General features: G+C 37.8%; 1 protein-coding gene across 2 annotated transcripts in view; it reads right to left on the bottom strand.

Annotated features, from left to right (window-relative positions):
* Positions 1 to 1,991: 1,991 nt before the first annotated feature.
* Wnk3 (WNK lysine deficient protein kinase 3) overlaps positions 1,992 to 21,160 on the bottom strand; it is a 97,500-nt gene continuing 78,331 nt past the window's right edge. For both annotated transcript variants that reach the window (XM_052171683.1, XM_052171684.1), the window contains exons 20-22: positions 16,673 to 16,881; positions 8,793 to 8,995; positions 1,992 to 5,583 (exon numbers count right to left, since the gene is read on the bottom strand). In XM_052171683.1, coding sequence (XP_052027643.1) covers positions 5,254 to 5,583; positions 8,793 to 8,995; positions 16,673 to 16,881 — 742 coding nt within the window. In that variant the 3' untranslated portion in view covers positions 1,992 to 5,253. The remainder of the gene's footprint in view (positions 5,584 to 8,792; positions 8,996 to 16,672; positions 16,882 to 21,160) is intronic.

Genomic DNA, 21,160 nt, shown 5'->3' with positions numbered 1-21,160 from the left:
AGCGGTTAAGAGCACTGACTGCTCTTCTGAAGGTCCTGAGTTCAAATCCCAGCGACCACATGGTGGCTCACAACCATCCATAATGAGATCTGATGCCCTCTTCTGGTGTGTCTGAAAACAGCTACAGTGTACTTACATATAATAAATAAATCTTAAAAAAAAACATTTAAGACAGATGACTGCAGTAAGTATGACAGAATTTTAATAAGGTGACATACTCATTTAACACAGCCTTTATTTTTATTTCAAAACAAAATTCCAGGAAATAAAATATTTAACAACAGTTGGGTAGTAATTAAAATAAAAATCACAGTTTCGACGAATCAAAACCAGACAACTGCTAAAAGGTAGATCACTTGGCTTACCAAAAAAAGTTAATGTTAAAAAAGGTTAAAATTAAGTTTAACAGCATTCTATATGATGCTACATTCCCGAATTAAGAAAGGACAGTTCACATATATAACTAAATGTTAAGTATTGAGAATTGGCTGAAATCTACATATTTCATGGTAAATTATGCATGAAAGTTTAATTACATAAACTTCCTGAGTGGCTCCCATGCTGCACTAGGTCTACATGCTTAATATTTGCAGTAAACACATTATAGCTTTAAGTGATTGAGCATGACAGACCTTCAACTGCACTTTCTGACCAGTCACTGTATCCACTCTGACTGCTGAGGGGTCTAGACTACAAATCTCAACCTTAAATCTTAAATTATAGTGGAAAGAAACACAATGTAAAAAAGCTAGAAGGGTGCCACGTGTGCGGTTCCCTTCAGAGCGTAGTCTCCCCCTGCTTGCTCACCTGACCTTTAGCTTTTCAACAGGCTGGGTTGTTTTACTTCACAGAGAACCTCCCATAATCGGAGCTGTTGCACATTCTTTCAACCATCTCAGTGGAAAATAGTTTTAACCTGGTTACTACTGTGGGCCCATTTACATGACAGTTGTCAAGGTCCCTGATTAATGTTAGAATTCATCCTTCATACACACAAAAAAAGAGACTCTTTCCAGGGCGCTCTGAAAGCGCGGCTCCATACCAATTGCACACTCATTTTCCATAAAAGGAACTGATACTATGTTCGAGTGTTTTTATTTCATAATTTGGGTTAGATTTTTTAAATTTTAACCCTAGAATTTTATTTACCAAATCAAAAGTCTTTTCTATATATACATACCTTTCTAAATACATATTTTCTAAATAAAGGGAGGGAAGTCCCTGATTAACTACAGATAAAAAAAAAAAAAAACAATCTAGTCTAGAAAATGGCTTGCATACCACCTCAGAAGGCTCAGGTTTTCTTAATCAAACAAAACATGAGGTAACTGACTCACAAATTGATGGCAAATATACCTCAGGAATGTACTTATAAATGATGACTGAAATACAGTATATACTAATATTAAAAATGTAGTGTTACACAGTAAACATGTGAAGCAAGGAATATCCAGTTACAAACATTTGCTGAGTTTTTTAAGGGGGGGGGGAAGAGAATTTTCAATGCTTAGAAAATACAGCAAAGAGAGTCAACTCCATAAACTACAGAGATTAGATAAGCAATTATCTAAAGGCTTACTACCAACTATGATTCAAATGAAATGCATTCTGCCATTTTATGATAACAAACTGTCACTGTAAATACCAGGCAGTCTGTTAACATTTTGAAGATGGTCACTGCCCTAAGAGGTCAAGTATTTCACTGTGGTAGTTAAAGCAATTACAACCCATAGCCCTTTAGGCACTGAGTGAGAAAGCATCACCAGTACATATGAAGTTGGGGGCACTGGGGCTGTCTCACCTCAGTACATTTGAAAACCAACTCCCACCACTAAGTCCTGTATTGCCACCAATTTAATTTCTCTCTTTGATTTCCATCCCCCAATCCCCTAACTTTATTATACGCAGGCGCATGGCTGTCATCGATTAAACACAGACTGGTGGCAGAATGATGGCTCCTCTCATCCCACATGCATGGTGAGTGCTAGGACAAAAAAAAAAAAGGCAAGCCAGATTGAGAATCTACACTAACACAAAGAATCAAGGCATAAAAGCAAGTTTCACAGGCAACATTTCCTTGTGCACCTAAAACAGTACTGAAAAACGAGGTAGATAAACAAAAGTAACTGGACTGCAAGTAAATCCGGGGTTCTCAGAAGATAACATCGCATCAGACCTATAAAACACTCTACACGCAACCCAAAAATCACAGCGTGAGTGCCTTTTAAATGGTCACAGTTAGGTTTCCTGTCAAACTATTAGAACTTCTGCTTGATATAAGCAAGGAAGAGATGAAAAACTGCAGGGTTATTTGTGAAACTACAGCAAATTGCTTAGATTTAAGACTGCTCTGGGTGTATGGAGGGTTCTGCACTGAATACAGCAGTACTGGTTCCAGTCTTCTGTTATACCCAACTCCACAGACCCAAGAGCAGTCCTTCTTGGTGACAAGTTCATGTCGCCTGCCACACATGAGGACACACCACTGCTCATCAGATGTGCGCTTGGAGAGGGAAACAGAATGGGTGGACATATAGACTATCTCGCAAGGAAACCTGACAAGATGGTGGCTAAGTGCAACCTTTGTATTGATTACAAGAAAGAAAGCAAAAGGGACAGGTTTGCGCGCTTTCTAGAAATAAACAGAAGGCTTATTATATGTACTAGGCTTTTTGTTAAAGACAAAGGGTACTTCTGAGTGTTATCTGGAATTCATTATTTATGGGGGAGGAAAAGTACCTCAGGCAAGGATGGAAACAGCACAATTATAAGACTTATCAAAATTATGAAATAATATAAAATTCCCACCTAGAAAACTAATCAATATTTACAATCAAAGTGACTATAATCTGAATCAAATCAAAAAGCAATGAGGGAAAGTAAAGAAAACCCCACAGCAAAGTGAATAGCATTATTTTCATTTCTGCACACTCCCTTTTTTGTAAGCTTTAACTTTTCTACACATTACATATGCATAATGTATATGTAACATATATGTTAACCCAGATACTGCAGTCAGCATGGAGACAGCAGTACACTAGTCCCATCTTCAAAATTTAGAAGATGACTTTTCTTTCCAGCAAAACCTGAAAAGATTCTAAATATTACAAGGCACTGCAAACATCTGCAGGCAAACAAGAACAATTAATTATATGTAAAACTGAGATGTGTAACAAAACACAAGACATACTATGTAGAGCAGCCATTAGTAAATGGAATTGTACATGTCACCTGTGGAATCTGTTTTCACCGTGGGGCACACTGTTTAAAAGGATTGCAACTAGAGGAGATCCAGTCTCAAAACCTGTAGTATTTCACCTTATGGGTTATTTAGCCCAATATAATTACACAAAACCAACTGATTATGAAACAAACAGTTTTAAAGAACTATGGGGTTTAGGAGCACTGTGGAAAACACTACAATGCAAGTAATTGCACTACTATGAAGAGCCTAAAAATCACTTCAAATCCAAAGCAATACCATGGAAGGAATTTGAGGAATCCGTGCATATGATCTGGACTCATCTAAAACATGGTGTCTTAGGAAAAGAAACTGTGGCTCTTATCAATAGCAATCCATGGAATGCCCCCAGAAACAGTGACAAAAATGTGATGACGGGTGTGGTCTTCAGGTAAGCAAAGTAAGACAACTTTTAAAAAGGGCACTGAATGTCACAAACTATGGAATTGTATGGGAAAAAAAGCACACCCATTAAGTTTTCTCACTTCCCAGCAAGCCCATCGGGGGTAGGTTTTAGAGGAATATGGAGGAAAATTGGTTAACAGAAACAAAGACCACAATCTGGAATGGTTACCAAGAGAATTCCTAAATAGGAAAACATGTGTTTGAAAGGACTTTCAAAGTTTCAATGAATAGTAAGTCATTTGAACATGTATACAGAGGAGTTGACATAAACCAAGTAAAAATTCTATTTGGGTTTCATAGACTGAAAATTAGGTAACCCTGTGACTAGTGCTTAAGATTACTAAAGTTAACCTTCCTAAAAGCCAAAGGTGTACATTTTGACACTGCCTCCCTTCCTCCAAAAACTGGATAAAACCCAGTAAAGTGCAACTTGACAGTGAAGTCTCTCAAATTCTCAAGAGGCTGACAAACACATCTAAGATCTAAAATGTTCTAACTCTATAGACACTAGTAAGAAATGATAACAACCCAAACATTGTCATCAAAAAAGGTTAAAGGCAATTTAAATAATATCATCCTAGGGTGTACTATTTCACTGCAGGACAGTGTATATCCTGCGTCTCTTAGAACCCTGTAAAGCCAGTGTTTTATGCAAAAGTCTCAAAAGCTACAAACCCTAGTGTGTCAAGTACATTTCACTTTAGAAGAATGGATTAACAGAAGTGTTAACCTGAATCTCCTTGGTTAGGATTGCAAGGATTACCCCCCAAATGAAGTTCACATCAGCTGCAGTACCTAGCAAAAGAATGCAAGCCAAACCAGTGCCTCTCGGATGCTCAAAACCAAAGTGGTGTGCACATGAGAAAAGGTGGCTGCTTGGGTTATTACTGAAACCCAGAGGCAGCTCTAGTAGCTGTCGGTTCAAGGAACTGTTACAGTTCTGCTTTTGCCTTTTCCCTCCGCCTCACTCCGAACAAGCCCTCACTCCTCCTGCTGTGATGACGGGGAGAAAATCACATTAAAAACACTCAGGTTTTGTACTGCTTGACAAAAGTCTACTACATTTATACATCAAAACATATCCTGCAGCCAGTTACTGCCTTCTGTGAAAAGTAAAACTAAGACAGACTTGACGAATCCCACAAGACTGGCTAATGGAGGGTCTTACGTCATATACATTTGGGGAGAACCAATCCACATATTTTTTTTACACATGTTAAAGAGAAGTCTCATACAACTGCTGGTAGCAGCATAAAAAAGAGGTTGGGCAGGGTGAGCGCGTTTCCACAACACATGGAAGGTGTCTTGGAAATGGTAACACTTAAGCTGAGCTAGTAAAGCATTCGGAACAGTATTTTTTAAAAATCAAGTATCAAAGAGGATAGGAGTTGAAGTGAAAATACATTTCTGTGTGTAGTATTCTTTGTGCAAATTGCACATTAACTACAGAATGATGAGCTGTTATCAAATATCACATTGGAACAACAACACAAAACACAGTTTAAAGTAGACACGGATGAGAGAAAATATGGCAGAACTCAAGAAGAAAGTATAGCATCACAGGTGTTCTGAAAGTTCTCTCTCCTTTCTTCAGCATCGACTTGGATTCATTTAGGACCAGGAGGCATTGAAGCTGGATTCTGCACTGGTGGAGCTGGAAAGGACTGCAAATTCATCCCGGGCTGGAAGAGTCCTCCAGGTTGGGTAGGGAGCACTACAGACTGTGGTGCTGTTCCCGCAATTCCTACCCACTGTACTGGATAGCCTGCAGGGCCCACAGCATTGTACTGGCAAACGTGAGGCATTCCATATGATGCTAAAGGCCCAGGAAATGAAGGGAGTGGGAGTCCTTGTGGCAAGGAAGTTGGAACAGCTCCACGAATTGGGGAGAGAGAAGAAATCCAGTTTGATGTGTATCCCATAGTAGATGGAGTACTCTAACAAAAACAAACATAAAAACAAAACATCAATTCATATGGCACATTCTTTTCTCAGTCTCTACGCCTATTCTTTTTGCCTCGTTCCTTCTTCTATTACATTGAGTGGAGCACCTTTCTGTGAGTTATGCATTAAAATGCATTAATAACATTTTTTCTAAAGATTTATTTATTATTATATGTAAGTCCACTGTAGTTGTCTTCAGACACTCCAGAAGAGGGCATCAGATCTCATTACGATGGTTGTGAGCCACCATGTGGTTGCTGGGATTTGAACTCAGGACCTCTGGAAGAGCAGTCAGTGCTCTTAACAGCTGAGCCATGAGTAACATTCTTTACTTCATCTCATCTTCCTATCTGCCCTGCCTTTCAGTATAGACATTATTCAAATAAGGAAACAAATTAAAATTGGTAAGTAACCCAAGGTCACCAAACAAGTGAGACAGGGATTTCAACTTTTCCCAGGTATCTCCAAGGCCTATATTAACTCCCTGCTCACATTTTAGCCCCTACTTTACTCATGCCAACACTATTATTTTGCTTTTACTTCATTCTGCCAGCCACGAATGTTCTTTTAGACTATATGCCTAGAGGAAAATAATTAGTGTAACAAGGGGACCTAACATATAGTAAATGCTCAGTAAACTATCTTAAAGCCTGACACTTCTGTTATAATATTTTTATTTTACTTGTATGGGTCTTTTTTCCTGCATGTGTGTGTATGTATATGCATGTATGTGTGTAACGTGTATGTATTACTCATGGAGGCCAGAAGAGGGCACGAGATCATCTGGGACTGGAGTTACAGAGAGAAGTAAGCCACCATGTGGGTGTTGGGAAGCAAATCAAAGTCTTCTGAAAGTGCAGCCAATGCTTTTAATGCCTAAATCATCATCCATCTCTCTAGCCCTTCTGTCATATTCTTACACATTTACTTGTATTCTTGTGTGTGTGGTGTGTACATGCATGTGAGCTTATGGGCACATGCAGGCAAGAAGTCCACTTTGGGTGTCATTCCTCAGGTGCTATCCAAGTTGTTTTTTTGAGGCAGAGTCTGTAACTGGCCTGAAGCTCACTAAATAGGCAGTGCTGGCTAGTTAACAATCTCCAAGAATTCTTCTGTCTCTTTCTGCCAGGTGCTGATAATTATGTATGCACCACACACCCAGCTTTTTCATATGGGTTCTCAGGCCTAAATTCAAATCCTCACACTTGCATGGTAAGTACTTTACTGATTAAGCTGCCTTCCCAGCCCTCCGTTCTTCTAAGTTAAACTCCGAACCATAAGACAATTGTGTTTTGGGCAGTACTAAAAAGATATATTCCTGTTTAATATTGTGATTAAACATATGTATAGAGGTTATAATATATTCATAATGTACATAGGAATAATGATTCCAATGAATATAAATAATTACCTTAGGAGCCTCAAATTCTTAGTTCAAGTTAAAACTAAACTTACACTTTTGTTTACTTTCAATTACACTTTTGTTAGAAATTTTCAATGTAAGTTAAGAAAAAGTTTTTTAAAGTTTGTTTTTTTCTTTTTTAGTTAACGTCATCCTGTGTGGCTCAGGCACCAACTGAAGATACTCTTAGCCTCCCAAGTTCTGGGCCAACAGATGTGCATCATCATGTCCTGTTTAAAGAAAACTACTCATTTTCCTTCCTTTTTTCTCACAATGAATGGTATCAAATCCGAGTCTTCTTAATTGTGCTCTACCACTAATCTACACCTCAGCCCAATGAAAGTATTTTCATATATCTTTATTAAATTATGTTCAATGACTATATCTATCACCAACTATACACAGAATAATATAATCAGAGATATCTTCCAATTATGAAGGCTTAAATTCTTCTTTTTTTTTTTTTTTTGGTTTTTTGAGACAGGGTTTCTCTTTGTAGCCCTGGCTGCCCTGGAACTCACTCTAGACCAGGCTGGCCTGGAACTCAGAAATCCACCTGCCTCTGCCTCCCAAGTGCTAGGATTAAAGGCGTGCACCACCATTGCCCTGCTTAAATTCTTACATTTCACATTTTAACAGGTTTTCTTACTTTGAAAAAATATAGCTTACTTTAAAAATTTGAACACAAAAAGTAGAACATAAAATAAGGTCCAAATTATACCTTCTAACATAGTGTTCAGGGCTTTTTATATTTACATATTTACAAGCATATGCCTAACATATAATTTTGCCTAAATAATATTATTTTATACATTCTGTTAGATGAATCTATCTTCTTCCCACTTCAAAATACACTGTAAACATCTTCCCATATACTACTTATATGTTCTTCTTATCTTGTATAGCCATGTGAAATAACTATCATCTTTTTTTCTATAAACTTGATAAACCTAATAATATTTTACCTTCCACAGCCTTAAGCTTGTTTTTATGCTAAATGGAGATAGTTCAGATATCTTTTTGGGTTTAAGGACATTGATGTGCAACACAGGATATCTTTTCCTCAACCCTTAATTTTTTTTTGTTTTGTTTTTGGGTTTTTTTGAATTTTTTTTTTTTTGAGACAGGGTTTCTCTGTGTAGCCCTGGCTCTCTTGGAACTTACTCTGTAGACCAGGCTGGCCTCGAACTCAGAAATCCGCCTGCCTCTGCCTCCCAGAGTTCTGGGATTACAGGCGTGCACCACCACTGCCCGGCTCCCTTAATTCTTTTTGTACCATCAGATTAACCCTCTCTCTAGATGAATTCTTTTTGAATATTTCATATCTTTAGACAGAGAATAACATAAAACTAGAGCCATCAAATTTTGGCCTACCACCTCTTTTCATAAAGCATGTTTGTTCTTTTAAGCACAGCAAACTTATTTGTTAAGGAAAACTAAATTAGAATGTTATGAATAGGAAGGACTTCACTGGAGGAACAGTCCATAAATCATGTGAGAACAGAGCTACAACCATTTGCTTACACATTTTCTTAGACTGATTTTTGCATTACAATCAAATTGATTCTTGTAACCTTGTGGCTTAGAAAGCCTAAAATGTTTACTAATGGGTCCCCTTCATAAAATTTGACAACTCTTGGTCTGAGAAATAATTTTCTCAAAGACTTGATAAATCTAGATAAATCAAAAGTCTCAATGTCATTGTCATACCATTTTTGCACGCTAACTATAATCATAGACCCAAATCAATTTTTATAGTTTTTAATATTTTATAAAGAGTACGGATGATAAGCAACTTACTTCACCTATCTTGTTCCAGTTTTCTGCCTCTGATTTTTGTTGGCTCTGTTTGAGTTGGTTTAAACTTGGCTTACTAGGAAAATGTCCTACTGTTTCTCTTGTCCAGTCATCCACCAGCTTGTGTAAATCATCTGTGAACATCCCCTTCTTACTGGCTGGAGATTGTTGGCATGACACGGTATTACTCTCCACAGACAGTGCATCTACAAGGAAAACAAAACAAAACCATGTGAAGGAATTGCAACTGATAGTCAGAGAACTCTCCCGTGTTTCTTGTTTTCTTAAGAAGTTTTAGCACATGCGCACGCATGTATGTGTGTGTCTATGTGTGTGTGTGTGAGAAAGGACAACCTGCAAAAGTGAGTTATCTCCTACCATGTGGACTCCCAGGAGTCAATCTCAGGTTAACAGGTTGGAGGCAAGCTCCTGTGTCTGCTGAGCCATGCCCCTAGCCTAAGGTAACACTTCGTTGAATAACATATATGAAATGGGGATAACCATAAATTATAGTTGACATGACACTGCTAATTTAAAGCTGCTATGTTGGTGTAATCACCAAATAACCCATTAACATTCAAGTTTCTTATAGCTTGGATCTCAAATTAAATGGTTACCATTGATATAAACCATGTGTGACAAACAGGCTCTCCAAACTGTGAGTATAACTTTAATTTTTTTATTAGCTTCCTTGAGTACATATTTGGGGGAGTTAAAAAGAAGAGTTGCATGTAGCTACAGAAACCAGGAAATTGAAAGTAGGTCACAGAGGGGAAGAAAGACCTAACTGAAGAGAGAAAGAAGAGGGTGGTCAGGGAAAATGAAGAGGGGTTGAAAGAAAAGGAAAAGTAAGAGGGTTGGGGGAGGGAGTAACTACCCTAAGGATGTTTGACAAAGCTATATGTAAACTACTGTTATAAGCTTCCATATGCACCTACACATGTAAGCGTTTAAAAGGAGTTATCCTACCTCAGTGATAAAGTTCCCCTTAGAAGTCATAGGCCATCAAATAAAAAAGCTCAGTGCCAGGTGTTGGATACTTCCCCTCAAGTTTTTGGTGATAGAGATCCCAGAGACTCCCAAATCAATACAACCTATTACCATTGCTCTTGATTGCCCAATAGAATGTGATAGTAATATACCTTATTTCAGAAGTTACCACACACTTTGGTCACAAGACTTGGAGAAATCACGTTGGTACTGACCTGGAAGTTTATTCCTGCTAGCTAGTTTTCATAGTACAACAGCTGTGATTTGAATGAATATGCTTGGCCCGTGGAGTGGCACTATTGGGATGTGTGGTCTTGTTAGAGTAGGTGTAGCCTTGTTGGAGGAAGTCTGTCACTGTAGGGGTGGGCTTTGAGACCCTCCTCCTAGCTGCCTGGAAGATAGGCTCTCCTGGTTGCAGTTGATTCAAGAAGCTCAACACTCAGTTCCTTCTCTAGCACTGTATCTGCCTGCATGCCACCATATGTCCCACCATGATGATAATGAACTAAATCTCTGAACTGTAAGCCAGCCCCAATTAAATGTTGGCCTTTATAAGAGTTGCCTTGGTCATGGTGTCTGTTCAGAACAATGGAAACCTTAACTAAGACAGCAGATTGCTAAGGGATAAAAGTCATTAGGAGTGACCCCTGTAAGGTATAATAATGACTATCCTGGCAAATAGATTAGAGGCATGGGGAGACCACCTCCTATAGCCAGGCAGCAACCCCAGTGGAATGATAGAGACATCAACCCACCCACAAACCTTTCAGCCCAAAATTTATTCTGCCTACAAGAAATTCAGGCATGGGGGAGGAAGCAGAGACTGAGGGAATGGCCAATAACTGTCCCAACTTGAGACCCTTCTAATGGGCAAGCACCAATCCCAAATACTGTTAATGATACTCTGTTATCCATCAAGAGCATGTTGCCCTCTGAGAGGCTCACCCAGCAGCTGACTCAGACAGATACAGACACCAACAGCCAAACAGTGGATGGAGCTGGGGGACTCTTACAGAAGAATAGGAGGAAGGATTGCAGGGCCTGAAGGAGATAAACTCCACAGGAAGACCAACAGAGTCAACTAATCAGGACTCTTGGGGCTCTCACAGTCTGAACTACCAACCAAAGAACATAGGCTAGACCTATGCCTTCCTGCACATATGTAGCAGATGTGCAGCTTGGTCTTCTTGTGGGTCCTGAACAACTAGAGCAGATGGTGGCAGGGGGCATGCTGGAACAGATTGGGCCAGTGTGTGTGTGTGACTATGCATACATGCAGAGTGCAGGCAAATCATTGTGCTGGCCCTAGGCCTTCACATACTCTTGTAGCAGATGTGCAGTTTGGTCTTCTTGTAGGTCTCGAACAACTGTTGCTGGGCTATCCCCAAACCTGTTGCCTGAATGTGGGATATGTTCTACTAGCTGGGATGCCTTGTCTGGCCTCAGTGAGAGAGGAAGCACCTAGCTTCACAGAGACTTGAAGTTCCAGGGTAGGGGATACATAGGGGAGCCCCACTGGCTCAAAGAAGGGGAGGGTGGCTAGAGGTGCAGTGAATTTATAGTGAATAAATGAAAATATTAAATTAAAAAAAACAACAACAAAAATTTAAAAATACCCACAGGGCTAAGGATGTGCCTTATACACTGCTTATAAAAGCATGTATGGCCACAGGTTCAAGCCATGCAAGAGAAGCAGCATCATAGAATGATAAAAATGTAAACAATTTTATATGTAAAAGTACTTTTTTAAAATGGAGAAACCAGACTCAGAAAAAGTACCTTGATTATGTTTATGTTCTTCCAGAGGCAGGTCTGAAATGCCAAAGTTCAAAAACATAGGACCACAATGCCAACGATTTTCAACAAAGTTCAAAAACATAGGACCACATTTTATTTACATTTTTACTAATATTTATGTTTATGATTACATTTTTAAGAAGAATCAGGCATTGCAGTAGATACTTCTACTCTTAGCACTGAGGAAGCTGAGGCAGGAACATTCCAAGTTCAGAGCCAGCCTGAACTACAGTCACTAAAAGTTTTAAGCTCTTTTTGTCCTTAAGCAAGACGGAAAAGGAGGTGGGATTGGTTTAGAAAAAGAGTGAATGCCAGTGTTCTGGAATGGGATGTGAAACTTGGTGGCTGTTATGCATATAATCACAAGGTCCAGTCCAGATGCCCCCTTTAGCTTTTAGTTACTCTTATCTTTGAGCCTTCAGCCTTGAAAGGGCAGGAGAGCTACCGAGTACGTTTGGGGGCAAATTACCCTTGTACTACCTCAGTCTGGCACAGGCTTTCCTTAAATGACCAACAGAAATCTGACCCAAAGGTAACATGAAAATAGTAAAAATGACAGATAAAACTGTTAATGCTAATGAACTTTGCAGACCCAAGTGTCAGCCCTTTCAGCAAAGGTGGGCGTCATGTCCCTAAAAAGGAAGGTAAGTAGCTATTAATCCGAATAACCCACATATTCAAGGTATCATCTGTAGAAAAATTAATAATACAGTTTATATGAGCAAATGGTTGATACAACGGTTATATCAAGTCTAGGGAATAGTGTTGTGTAGCCACTTACCCCACCTTTTGGCTCTTACATACATCCAGACCCTCTTCCACAACATTCCCTGAGATGTAGAGGGTGTAGTATAAGTGTACATTATGATTTTGATTTGTGCTCTTACTAAGAATGGAGTTTACTGTTTGACATTATTTCCAAAGTCTTTGAAAATTTGAGTCCAAATGATAGAATCTCTTTTACAAAAATGATCTTTTTGTATTATGGGGATACTTATATCATAATATTTATTAATTTATTAGTAGGCATTCATAGGATAAAATATTTTTATTTAAATTTCAGTATGTTTCTTTAGTTTTTCTATCAATGTTATGGTAGAAAAGGATTTATCTATTTTCAGTACAGATGAACTTTAAATAGCTAATTAATTTAGAATTCTGGTTATAATAGTGTTCTACATGTTGTAAATAATTAAGGGTATTTAACTCTGGATCAAAAGATAAAATATAAAGAGTTAGAGCTGTTTCTAGGAGCTGGAGGCTGTCAATGCAGTGATACACTTAAATTGGAAATCCAAAACTTTCCTTTTGATTGCCCAAACAAAACCCAAGCATGGCTTATATATATTTTGTTGCAAAGAGAAACGCAATTATAAGTTGAATTATAATTGGTCCTTTTAATAGCCTTTGACTCCAAGACATTTTTCTATAACCTGCTTTGCAAAACAAATCCTATAAACTGGAAATATGAAATAGAATTTCTTTAAAAAGTCTTAAAATGAATTGCTGCCTTATAAAAAAGAACAGATGACATTTATGAAATAAACAATGTGGTAAAAGCATATTTGAAGAGACAAAAAGAATTATATTTGTAAATATAACATTATACTTTGTGCTTATAATTCTTATTCTCTAATATAATTACAAAGATGATTAAAAATTCAATAATTACACAAATGATTGGCTTATATAACCCATAAAATATAATGTGTATAATAATAATTGTACAAAGAAAGGAAGGCATATACACAATAGGAAAATGCATATACCATTGAAATTAAGATAGTGTTATTATGAACTATATTGCCTAGAATTAAAAAGGTAATTGTAATTCTCATGGCCACCACAGGAAAATAACTAAAAAATATAATAAAGGAAACAACAAGAGGATTTAAACATTACAAAAAATATCTACTCAGGGCTTGGGAAGATGGCTCAGCACTTATTGTACAGCCATGAAGATTGGAGTTCACATCCCAGCACCCACATAATATGCCAGGCATCCAAACATCTGTAATTCCAGCTGTTACAGAAGGCAAGAAAGCAGTATCAGTGAGGCTTGCTGGCTTCCAGCCTATTTAAGAATCCAAGAGCCTCCTCCCTCAAGGGGAGTAGAGTGGGAAGAAGGTCTCTGTGAGGTGGGGGACCAGTGAGGTAGCAGCATGTTATGTAAGTAAATTAATTAATTAAAAAAAGAAACCATGAGCCTGAGGCTCAGGGAAGAATTAGATCTTAGAGGAATATGTAGAAAGTCATAAGGAAAACACACACACACATACACACACACACACACACACACAAATACATGTTTAATACAAAGAAAGTCGGGCAGGAATCTAACAATAACAAAATAACAAAAAGGTTATTAGGCACAAAAAACAAATAGCAAAATGATAAATAGAAAGATAAATTAAATTATATAGAAATGGCTTAAATAATCCAATAAAAAGAGAAAGACTGGCAGACTAGATAAAATTCATGATCAAGTTACATAATGATGTCCATAATAAATATATTCATATTAAAAATATAAAAGGGCTGGAAAGATGGCTTAGTGGGTGAAGGCATTTGCTGCCAAACCTGACAACTTGAATCTGGCCTCTAGAACCAACTCCTACAATTTATTCTCTGACATACATATGCATGTGTGGCACATATATAGGCACACACATGCACAGACAGAGAGACACACAAATTAATTTAAAAAATACATTAAAGTGATGGAACAAGTACAACATGTAAGTAGTAAACTAAACAAACTGATTGTCTCTAATCATATCAGGCATATATACTAATGTCAAAAGATATAATAATCACAAACATATGCAGGCAAGTTCCCAAATACACAAAGCAAAACTTACAGCATTGAAAACAAAAGTTCAACATCAGGTAGAAACTACTATAACCCACATTAAATAATTGAACTAACAAGCCCAAACCATATGAAAGCCATAGTTTGGGTACAACCAAAAATATAAATAAAAATAAGTCATTTGGGTAAGCTAGGGGTGTGGTTCACTGATGAGCACTTGCCTAGAATGTGCAGGACTTTTGTGGTTCAATCTTCAGCAAACCACAAAATAAATAAGAAAAAAACCCCAATATCACAGAGTGCCTCTTCTACAGTCCTAGAAACTTCAGAGACTGGGGTAGAGGGATAATTTGAGCCCAGCCAAGGTTGGGGAACATAGGAAGACTTCACCTCTAAATGAAGAAAACAAATATGTAAACACGCAAGGCATTTGGGAACAAAATGAAGCCTAGCTATGACCACATCAGACTTAAGATCCTATGACTTCTGATACTGAATCTCCAAAGCTGCCTTCAATCCTAGTTTTTAGCAGAATCATTCAAAGTATAGTTCAGCACAGACTGGACCCCAAACTCAACTATCTTGTTGCCTTGACCTCCCCTGTGCTGGGGCTATAGGTATATACACCATACATGACTGATTTTCCATCAATGACTTTTCTTTACGCTGAATAAACTTCCACTGAATTGTGTGCCAGTTGTTTTAATCCATTCACCAGCAAATGGATGCCTAGGCTACTCTACTTCACTTTTCTGAGTAGCACCACTATATATATATATATATATATATATATATATATATATATATATATATATATATCAAGTATATGGTATATTGACCTTCACTATGTACATGGAATCAAAGAAGCCTGACTTGATGAGTAACTTCTTTATTAGTTAAGTAGTTATGGACCTTTTCCAAAAGTTAAAGAAATACAGTGTAGAAGCTGGAGAGATGACCCAGCAGTAAAGAGCATTTGTTGCTCTTTCACAGGACCTGGGTTTGCTTCTCACAATCCTTCTTAAGTACAGTTCCAGAAGTTCTTACATTGCCTTCTGACCTCCATGGGCACCAAGCACACCACGTTGTGCATACCCACACATTCAGGCAAACATACACATAAAACATAAATATTTTTAAAAAAGAAATATGTTTTTCTTTTCTTTCTCTCTTTCTTTTGTATTTAATTTTTTATGTGCATTAGTATTTTGCCTGCATGTATGTCTATGTGAAGGTATAAAGTCACTTGGAGCTGGATTCCAGCTAAGTTGTGAGCTGCCATGTAGATGCTAAGAATTGAACCAGGGTCCTCTAGAAATGCAGCCAGTGCTCTTAACCATTGAGCCATCTCTCTGGGCCCCATTTAAAAAATGGTCTTAAAAATAATATATAAAGGTACTGGAGACATGGCTCAGTGGTTAAGAGCACTAACTGTGGTTATAGAAGACCAGAGTTTGGTTCTTAGGTGGCTCACACCTGCCTGTTACTCCAACTCCAGGAGATCCAATGTCCTTTCCTGGCATCCACAGGCCCATATACATGTGCCCACATAGACACAGACATACACATAAATGAAAATAAAATAAATCTTAACAAGTAAGAGAAACCTCTTGATTCAGAACAACAGAGTATTTCAATGAACAAACTTCTAAACCAACTCTAAATGTGAAACTAGTAATTTTCACCAATTGGGACATTTCAGAAACTATACTGGGGGACGATGACAGAATTCTGTTTTCCAAATGACAACACAAAACAAACAAACAGTTATTTTTTAATATCTATCATTAATGATATTCATCATTATTTCATTAAATAATATTCAGTATCAAAAGATAGGAGTACTTTTAGAACAGTATGTACATCATTTTATATTTATTTAAAATTATTTTAGCCTAATTAAAAAGCAACTTGTACTATCACTGTCGTACTAATTTTGCTGTTCTTTGACCATTTTGAAAATTTTATTTTCCTTCCTTTTTTTCAAGACAGGGTTTCTCTGTGTAGCCCTGGCTGTCCTGGAACTCACTCTGTAGACCAGGCTGGCCTCGAACTCAGAGATCGCCTGCCTCTGCCTCGCAGAGTGCTGGGATTATAGGCATGTGCCACCACCGCCCGGCTCAGATTTTATTTTTCATGAGACAGGTTCTCATTATTTAGCCCAGACTAGATGTGAAGTTACAATTTTCTTGCTTTAGTTTCCCAAGTGCTTCAACAATAGGCATGCCATACCATGCCCAGATCTGATTCGGTTTTTAAACAATTACATGTAAGATCAGTTTACCTTTTACAACGAGATTGTCTGAATGTGTCAAGGACTGGGGGCGGCTTCGAAGTTTGCTTTTGAAAGATCTTGGCCTGCGTGGCGATGCAGGTGACAAAGGAACCTCTGAAGATTGTGCTTTGCTGTCTTTAGTTGCTCGAAGGCGTTCATAGAGCTCCTGTAGCTCTTTATTCTGTTGTGTTTGAAGACTGACCACCTCTTGAATGTGTCTGAATAGAAATTATACAAAAAATATTTTAATAACTTTGTTGCCATAAAGACAAATTCAAAAACTTTATGATAGTACAAATAAAGCTTTAAAAAGCATTAGTAATTTTCGTTTGTTTGTTGACACAGGAGTTCTTTTGTGTAACAGCCCTGGCTATCCTGGAACTAAGCTCTACAGACCAGGCTAGCCTTGAACTCACAGAGATCCACCTGCCTCTGCCTACAAAACATTAGTATTAAAAATGGTGTAATGCAGAGTATGTTTACAATTTTAGGATGGAAAATACATTCCTAAATAATAATACTAATCTATTACAAAGAAAAGGATGGACAAACTGATGAGGGCAAATCATTTGTTTCAATAGAGAAGGAGACAGATAATAAAATGAATTTTAAAGTCATATAGTTAAATTATATCAACTCTCTCCTTATTATAGATTATCATTCAGAATATATAAATAGTTCCTAAAATCAATAATGAAAAAAACCCCGATTTTTAAAGGGTAAAGAATACAAAAGGGGGGGCTCAGTTGTTAAGGACACATATTGTTTTTCCAGGACTAGATTTCAATTCCCAGCACCCACATCAGGTAGCTCACAACCACCTGTAAGTCCAGTTCCAGAAGATCTAATTCCTCTGGTTTCTGTGGGTACCAGAGACCACACCACATGCACATGAAAACATGTACATTTAATTAAAAATAAAATTTAATTAATAAATAATTCTTTAAAAAGGAAAAGAGTTATTTGATTGAAACAAGAGCTATAAATAGCAATGTAAAAAATTAGGACTGGGTCTTGCTTTGGACTCAGGCTCATGACTCAGTCTTTAAAGTAGCTAGGAACAGGCATATGTTACCACGCCCAGCTAAAAAACTGTTTTAATTCATCTGTTTATCTTAATATTAAAGTTTTATATCCATTCTCTGTTGTTAAGATATAAGGAAACAAGTGTATTGTGTATTTTGGGATATAAAATAGTCTGGCTTTCCTAGAACATACATTTTTTTTCAGTTTTTTTTTTTTTTTGACACAAGATCTTACTATGTAACACTGGCTAGTCTGGAACTCACCAGTTAGCCTCGTAGCATTATTTTTGTCTCTATCTCCCAAGTACTGGGATTACAGGCATGAGTAACCAACCTGACATCAAATATAATTTCAACAATTAGCTATAAGCTTTAAGAGTACAGACCTTTTAACTGTATCCCACAGAAATATCTGTGTATAAAAAGATAAGTATCGTTTATATAAGCAGAACATGGGGAAGACTGAAAAATCTCTCGAGAAAGGATTAAAAAAACTTGGATATACCCATTAAATGGAGTTGCATGCAGTGATTTTTTAAAGGTAGATTTATGCAAATATGAACATTTATAGACAACATTTTAAAGCAAAAATATAGAGTAGGATATTTGTTATTTATTTTATTACTATAAAGGACAAAAAGGATATGCACAGAAAAAGAAGCAGCAATGTACATTCCAAACAGTTCACAGTGAGAGCCTCTGAGTAGCATAGTATAAGAAGTACAAGGGGTTTTTTTTTGCTTGCTTTTTCATTATGTTACCTGAGTATTATGTTATATATCACTTTTTTGAGTCTTACTACTGACCTTGCTGGCCTGGGACTCACTATGTAGACCAGACTAGCCTTGAGCTCATAGAGATTTGCCCGTTTCTGCTTCTTGAGTACTGGGATTAAAGGTATATGCCACAGGACTGGCCTCAGTTTTTGAAATTTAATGTTTTAAATACAAAACTTTACAACTATAGATTGTTGAAACCAATGGTGGGGAAATCTCAGCTTACAATGGTTGGTCTATAGTGTCTAGTATTGTCTAATAAATTGCTATGGACAAATCATACTGACAAAGGAATGCTAAAGGCTGTAGTTTAGGTGTAGTGAGAAGAGGGGAATGGACATTCATTCCCTTAGCCACTGGGCAGGTTTTAAACACTATTAAAATCTGTTAACGTGTTAATAATAAATTCTTTTGCGTTCCTATTCTAAGCACTCCTGATGTTTGCTTTCCTATTTTAAAAACAAAAGGCCCAGTTACTAGGGGACTATGCAATTTGACTCTGTAAATAGTAGCTCTTTGGACTCTTCCTTGCTTCCATGGTTGCTTTGAGTACAAAAACTGTCAGCCAGCCAGCTGGACCATTCTTAATGCTAGCACCAGCAGTTTTAAACACTCCACTGATGCCTTGAGAAAATTACACAGCAAATTCACCTGATTGCTGTAGCTCCTGGAGTTAGAGGCACAGCCTTAACTAGGACTGTTCTAACAGTGTGTTTTCAGTTTTTTTGCTATCAAAAGCATTGCAGAACTCAGAAGACTCTGCAAACATTTTACTTTCTCCCTACAAGGCTAGAGAGGAATAACTTCTAGTGGCCTACCAGAGAGATTGCTGTGGCTGTTGCTAATTGGACAATGCTGTGGAAAGTATGCGGTGTTTTGACCAAATATTCTTCTGTCTATATAAGCAGACTGTTAAGACTCTCTTGTTGAATCCTGTGCTAGCTTCTTTGGTGTAACATTAGGCCCAGGATAAAGCTTCTTCTCCTGGGTGGTCTTGTCTTGCTTATTTTCAGTAGTATAGGCTCAGCTGAAAACACAAAGAAAGAAACAGCAGAGCGAGCAGAGGCAATGAGAACTGATCAGTGTGCAGGCCTGAGCTATTGAAAGCGGCAAGGCAGTTGGCTGCCTGACAGCTGAAGAAGAGACAGAGTTTAGTTGTCAGCGGACTGAGCTTCACAATCAGTAAGGTTCAAGTGGTTGGCAGTTGAAGAAGAGGTAGCTCAATACTTAAACTGAGAGGCCAGTCAGGAACTAGGGGGATGGTGGAACTTGAAAGGAAAGGGAGCTGAGGCTGAAAAGGATTGAATGCTATAAAAAGTCAGAGAAAAGAAACTGCTGGTCCTGGTCATTGGAAGAATTCCAGAGAGCAGTCAAGACTTAAGCATGGAGGGTCTCAGAAACCCTATCCTGGGAGCTCTAATACTGGCCATTGGCAAGGGCTGAGGAATCCTGATACCTAAGGCTGCCTATCAGTTGCAATGCCACCTGCTGCCAAGGGCTAAGGAATCCCAACTTCCTGGCCCTATGTAATAACTCTAGCATTTTCAGAGCTAAGTGTCCTGCTACTATGCCTGCACCATACATGTAACACTAGAGAGCACCCCTGCCTCCTCTTTCAGCTCACTACTACCAAACACCAAGGAATATAAAAGATGTCAAGAACCAGAAGACTTCATTTTTTTCTTATCCACAGTTTCTACAGAGTAGAACAAAAGGACCACAGGCAGTTGATTGATGACATCAGGGCCCTTGTCTAGCACTGCTCAAGTCTGGGTCCAATCCTTTGCACTAGGTGGAAAAGATGCATAGTAAGACCATATCTTAAAATTATGACAGAATAGATATTTTTGTTTTATTCATTGCTTGGATATTTGTTTTGAGACGGTGTTTCAATATATTTGCTCTGTAGAACAGGTTGGTCTCAAATTCAAAGGGATACACCTGCCTCCCAAGTATAGGGATTAAAGTCATATGCCACCACACCTGGTTCTATTTTGGATTGATTTTTAAAAAAGATTTTTGTTTCCTATAATCAGGAGGCTGTGGCAGTAGGAACTTAGCAAATTTGAAGTTAGTCTGGGCTACATGGCAAGACCATATTTCAAACCATAACAATACCCCATAAAACGTATGTGTGTGTGTGTGTGTGTGTGTGTGTGAGAGAGAGAGAGAGAGAGAGACTATATGGCACAAGTCTGTGGGTATCTGAGGAGGCCTTCAGAACTCCTGAAGTTGTAGGCCACCAGATATAAGTGCTGGGAACTGAAGATCAGGAAGTGAGTCATCTTTCCATCCCAGAATAAGAGGCCCTTTATGAGAATCTGTATTTCCCAACCAAAATCAAGTACTCGAAACTTATAGGCAACTATAAAAGACAACAGTCTTTTCAGAATGATTTAAAAGATTTATTAAATTCCTGTAATCAGGAGGTGGTAGGAACTTGGCAAATTTGAGGCCGGCCTGGGCTACATGGCAAGACCATACTTCAAACCATAACAATACCCCAGGAAACATAAATAGAATACTAACATCAGAAATAAAAACACTTTTTAAAAATGAGTATTGTACCATAAAAATATCAGTATACCTAAACTTCATAGTACTGAATGCATAGAAAAATTAAAATTATATGCAATGTAATATCAAACATGTATATATCTGTATTTTAGGTAACTTTTTGTTGTATTAATTATTAT

Source organism: Apodemus sylvaticus, chromosome X, assembly GCF_947179515.1.
Source record: "Apodemus sylvaticus chromosome X, mApoSyl1.1, whole genome shotgun sequence".
Classification (NCBI taxonomy): Eukaryota; Metazoa; Chordata; class Mammalia; order Rodentia; family Muridae; genus Apodemus; species Apodemus sylvaticus.
This window is presented reverse-complemented; position numbering and strand designations above follow the sequence as displayed.